The sequence below is a fragment of the Paramormyrops kingsleyae genome, chromosome 16 (assembly GCF_048594095.1).
Source record: "Paramormyrops kingsleyae isolate MSU_618 chromosome 16, PKINGS_0.4, whole genome shotgun sequence".
Lineage (NCBI taxonomy): Eukaryota > Metazoa > Chordata > Actinopteri > Osteoglossiformes > Mormyridae > Paramormyrops > Paramormyrops kingsleyae.
The window spans coordinates 33,075,754-33,081,753 of NC_132812.1; the positions used below are offsets into that span (position 1 = coordinate 33,075,754).

The 6,000-nt window shown below is 38.2% G+C and overlaps 1 protein-coding gene across 1 annotated transcript in view; it reads left to right on the forward strand.

Moving 5' to 3' along the window:
- The window catches only part of LOC111843689 (cholecystokinin receptor-like), a 27,642-nt gene extending 22,134 nt beyond the window's left edge, over positions 1-5,508 (forward strand). Inside the window, exons 4-6 of the mRNA XM_023811472.2 lie at positions 381-642; positions 2,563-2,690; positions 4,085-5,508. Coding sequence (XP_023667240.2) covers positions 381-642; positions 2,563-2,690; positions 4,085-4,608 — 914 coding nt within the window. The 3' untranslated portion in view covers positions 4,609-5,508. The remainder of the gene's footprint in view (positions 1-380; positions 643-2,562; positions 2,691-4,084) is intronic.
- The last annotated feature ends 492 nt before the right edge of the window (positions 5,509-6,000 follow it).

The window sequence follows — 6,000 nt, forward strand, 5'->3', positions numbered from 1 at the left end:
TCTGTGTGCCTGTAATCACAAGGTCACTGGTTCAAACACAGCCTCAGCACATCTGCAAGGCCCTTAAACCCCAGGGAGGCATAAAAGCAATTTCCCCCATGAGGACAATAAAGTATTTATTATTTGTAATAGTAGTAGTAGTAGTCAGTTACTTAATACTCCAATGCTCTGTTTTTCAGCATATTCTATCTGTGTACTCTTTAATTAGTTTGGCCCATGTTTACTTGTATGCACTATGTGTACTGTCTTTGCACTTAGTCTGTTTTGCACTATTTCTTTGTTTGCTTGTGCTCTTCATATTTGCTACTGTATGCGAAAGTATTTCCCTCGCGGTTCAAAAAGTTGGTCCTTATTTTAATCTTGATGCTGTCCCTGTGTAGGCATCTCAGTGAGCATCTCCACATTCAGCCTGGTCGCGATAGCCATCGAGAGGTACAGCGCCATCTGTAACCCGCTGAAGTCTCGCGTGTGGCAGACACGTTCCCACGCCTACCGGGTCATCACCTCCACTTGGCTCCTTTCCGTCTTCCTCATGATCCCCTATCCAGTCTTTAGCACCCTGGTTACCTTCAAAAAGCACAATTGCATCACCGCTCATATGTGTCGCCTCAGCTGGCCGAAGAGCCAGGTGGAACAGTCATGGTACGTCTTTGAGTCCCTACATAACTGCTTTATTAACATACATTAAGTGAGACACCCTTATGAAATCTGTAAGGACTAGATACTGGACAACATTAAAAACTTTGATGGTAATTAAAGTATATTAATTCATTGTATAATGATATAAATATTAATGAAATTTGTGAAGTCAATGCATTCATTAAAATTTATCTTTGTTGTTGGAAAATTATATTTATAAAGCAATTCAAATAAGCCATATAACCAGATTAAATCTGATACCATTGGAATCAAACTTGCTTTGTAATATTTTAGTCTATTGCTTAATGAATAATCAGCTAAGACCTTTATATGTTGTGTTTTATATAATGTTTTTCTTACACTATTTCCTATCTTATAATATTTTCATATATAGATGAAGTTGATTTTTGGCAAGAGATGATTAACACATTGATTATACTGATGCACTGACATGCACTGGTCACTGAACATCCATGCGTCGTTATTGGATATTTCTGGGGAAATAAGCAAATCACATTGGTGTGAAGAGGGTATCATAGACACATATACTTATTCGACACCTGCTTCTGCCCATCAGGTAAAGACAAAAAAACCTGCCATTTAATAAACAATATTTATTTAAAAAAGGGGGGTCTCTTTAAAATAAAAGACTTCAAAGCTTTTATTGAGGTGCCAGAATAGAATCATGAAATGAGGCATAATTAACATAGAAGATTTTTTATCCATTTTTATGTGTTGCTGGGCAAAAGTCTCTGTTCAACCAAGCATGTTATCACAACTATTTGATGTCAGTTGGCTGCTGGAAAAGGGCGAATTCGGGCTAAAATGGTCTTATAATCAGCAAGTCCGAAGAAGATGCGTATCTCTGTTTATTCTTATTGCAATGAGGCTGACGAGCAGGCTGAGAGCAGACACCAGCGGCGTCCCTCTGAAGCTCCTTTAAGGCTTTAAACTCAGTCCATGCTAAGGGTCTGACGGGCCGATCTTCCATTCTGGGTGTCTGTGAAGTCACTTCCTGCATCATCTGCTGAATAATTCCTCTTTATTGGAGACCATAATTAATTCAGCAGTCTTTTGTGTCTGTAATGGGTTTGTAATTCATCAGACAAATGGTTGATGAAAAGCTTGCACCATACCTCTCTGCCTTTTGAGTGTTGAAGGCTAAATGAAGGCTGTGTTTCTGCACTTGAAGGAAAAAAAAACACGGCAGGGAACCCTGGATGTGAGGCTGGTCAGCATGCAGAGCTACTAAAATGTGTTTCTTCTCCCTGTATCACTCCTGATTTTCCTTGTTTGTCAACTTAAGATCGCTCAGTGATTAAGGTGCACCTGTCCCAGTCTCTCCATGAAGCCTCACTGAAATATATATACCAAGCAGCTCAGCTTGTCACATGCTCGAATTTAAAGTGCTAGAAAGAGCAGTTTGAGTGGCAGAGCCGCTGCCCATTTTGAATGTATCTGTCATACAATCTGGCAAGATTCCTTCTGAAAATTTAGCTGAATATTAGCTAGGGTTACAGAATTCTGGGAATTTTCAAAGTTGGAAATTTTCCATGGGAATAAACTGGATTTTTTTTTTTCAAAATTGCAGGATAGTATAACAGGTAACTTAAAAGTAGTCTTGATGGCACTAGTAATGATATCACTGTGTGAACAAGTACTTGTGGGTAATTACGTGTGTGTACAGTAAGAACACCCCAAAATAAGCACCTGCATCAAACGCACTGCTTATAAATCATTTTCCATGTTGTATTATTCATAATACAATAATGTTTGCTTTCTTTCTCGTATCTGACAGTTCACATACTGTACAGTTCCACAGAGTTCCTAATACTGACCCACTGCTGAGCACCTCTGGAGAATTCACCCCCCACCCCCCCACCTTCATCCCTTTAAACGTTTTTTTTTTCTTCTTTTTTTCAGGTACATCCTCCTGTTGTTTGTCTTGTTCTTCATCCCCGGGGTTGTGATGATTATCGCTTATGGACTGATCTCTAGGGAGCTGTACCGGGGAGTGCAGTTTGAGCTCGGCCAAAAAAGCCATGCAGGTGGTAAGTTCAGAAGTTTATCGAACGTTTCGCTCTGGGGATGCGCTGCACATGTGTCAGTGTGGGCTAGAGTGACAAATAACGGAAAGTAAGGCTGTAAGCATCATGTAACACGTTCTGCCTGTTATAATGCCTATAGCCGAGTCCTATTATGAAAGAGCATCCTTCCATTAAGGACTTTGTTTTCACCAATCATATACAAGTCATAAGCAACAAGAAAACATACTTTCTTGTTTAATCCAACCTCATGACAATCTGGTATAGTACAGTAACCATAGCAACAGTTGGCATGGTGTTGTACCATGTACATTGCTGTGAAACCTCTAAATTGTCCTCTAAAGCATCGCTATCAAATCAATATGGGCAGGTTGATAATGTGAGGAACAGATTTAATCATTCAGAGATATTAGCAGATAGAATTTACTGGCTCACTGAGGCCAGTAAACGGGTTAATCCGATTAAGTTTAAAAATAACCAGAGTAGGTTAACATAACAAACCAGTATTTCCTAAAATATAGAGAATGTAGAAATTGTTTATAAAAATAGAAACATATATTAAAATTTGATTGATTTGATTATTACATAGTCTGCCTTGTAATATCTAAAGAGATTATAAAATACATTGCTGGATAGGTAAATATTAGTTGACATAAAATTCAGCGTGACAAAAAATATAAATCCTAAGGAGCATTTGTTGATGTAGCACACACATACTATCATCTTTCTATGATTTTATGCAATTCATGTTTTTGTTTTCCTGATAATGAATAATAAAACTGCATTTACTACATTTAAATTATTTTTTTCAAGTGACCCCATTTCAGGAAATGTCAATGCTTGGCTGTTACAAGAGGATTTATTTATTTGAAATATATTGCAATAAACATTTAGTACCACACACATTTCTGGAAAAAAATAATGAACTAGTTTCTTAAAGTCATTAATATTCCATTTAACAATTACATATCACTTAGAAAAGTTTAAGAAATTATTTCTTGTATGACTAAAGCTGATTTATGTGTTCAAAGATCTGTTTCTTAGGTTCTCTGAACTATTATAAAAGCCTATTATATTTCTCAATTTTCTGCAGCAATTCTTGAGATTTTAAATAAGTCTTTCTTTAGTTACTCATTTTTGTAACTCAGCTATCAACCTTTTATAAACATATTTTAGTTCTTCGATTTAATATTTGCGGTCATAATATTTACTCCAAAATATGCCTCGGGACCAAATATTCCCTGGAAAAAAACAAATAATTTGAAAAATAAAAAATAGCTGAATAATTTATGTCATAGAGGGTATCTTAGCAGTAGCATGCTTTAGCTTTAGCAATGTTAGCGTGGTGGACCATACCCCTGTTTCTCTTACCTGTAACCCGGTTCCCTATTCTTGTCTAGGGCTTAGGAATGGCCCGAGTGGTACAGTATCATCTGGAAGTGATGATGACGACGGCTGTTACATTCAAGTCACCAAAAGGCCCAATGTTGTGGAGATGTCAGTACTCACGGCCACCAGAGCCTCCAATGCCGACCGACCACGCAGCAACACCTCAGAGGCGAAACTCACGGCCAAGAAGCGAGTGATCCGCATGCTGATCGTCATCGTCGCCATGTTCTTCATCTGCTGGATGCCCCTGTATTCCGTCAACACCTGGAAGGCGTTCGACTTGCAGTCCGCCCACCGAACCCTATCGGGGGCGCCCATCTCCTTCATCCATCTGCTGTCCTACACCTCGGCCTGCGTCAACCCCATCATCTACTGCTTCATGAACAAGCGCTTCCGCAAGGCCCTGTTGGCCACCTTCACCTGCTGCTGGAGGCCGTGCCGGCGTCGGCGTGAGGCCGATGATGATGTCATCGCTATGGGTGCGTCACTGTCCAAGTTTAGCTACACCACTGTGAGCACCATGGGACCCTCCTGACTCCAAGTATATAAAAGCACAGGCCCTGCATAGATACAGAAGGCAGTAATGCTTTTCACTCATGCTATTCACATAATATTAGTGTTCCATGCAATGTACTGTGACTTCCTGTGTATAGAAATGATTCCTGCTTTTCAGTGAATGTAAATGCTGTGTTCTGTTGATTAAGGACTCATTTTCTCCTGAGTACAGCTCTTTCCAAACTTTAAAGTCTTTGTTGGAGTATTACTAAGTGTGACATACATATGCATTTGTAAATATGAAATATCAATTTTATTTTGCCGTTAAGTGCTTGGTTATTCATAACAGCTCACGCCTTGTCTTGCCAGGTACTATTTTGGTACCTTTCCTTGCTCTCAGATGTTTGTAATTCTGTAAGATTAGTCTAGTGACTACATTCACATTTGTTTCATTTAGTATATGCTGCAGATTAGTCTCGTATGTGACGGCAGAATATCCCCTTTGGGCAGATCATCAACAGTGTATTTTTGGTTCTGGCTACGGATGGTACAATGTACTTAAAATCGAACTGTTAATGATTGTTTTAGAGTTAATCTGTTTTGCTAATTACTGTGTGTATGACAGAGGTGGAAAGTTCCGGTTCAGAAAGTACAAATCCAGGCCAAAATTTTGTTTCAGCCAACCAGTTGTGTACTCTGTGAATGTGATTCTTTATACTCAACTGATTGATTGAAACAAAACATTGGTCTCGATTTGTACTTTTTGTACTTGAATTTTCCCCCTCTGGTGTATGGAATGGATTGGTCTCTTTCCTCATAATACGTTGACACAATGTCAATAGCTTATGAAATGTATGGCTACTTATATTTTAATCCAACTAGTTTTTCTTTTTGTTTAATATGTGGTCAATTATCTAGTAAACTCTTAGGATTTAGTAAACTTTCAGCACCATTATAACTTCCTTAATAATGTGTTTTAATTAATGATATGAGTTTTCAATGGGAAGTACCAAAGGCAACAAAAATGTAGAAGCTATCAGAGCAGTAACCTTGGAGAAGCTTAAATATGTGAAAGAGATACTTACCTCTGCAGAAAAATTTGGCATCACTGTCTGAATCCACTTGGGTGATCATTCTTAACATCTTCTGATTGGAAAAGTACAGCCAACCAAAAATGATTCTCACACCAAAGGTGGCAATATTGCAAAAATGAATATTAATGTCCTGTTTTGAAGTTTAGGGAATTAACTAAAACTTTTAGTAGCAAAAGCCAAGTTCAGATTAGCAGTGTGTAATGCTCAGAGAAAAAGGAATATGCAGGTTGTTGATGATATTCATATATTCAGTTTAATCAAGTATAAACAACCAATCTCTGCTGAACTTCTACTGACCCAATAGCCTGAAATCATTTCCCCTATTTCAGATTACAGAA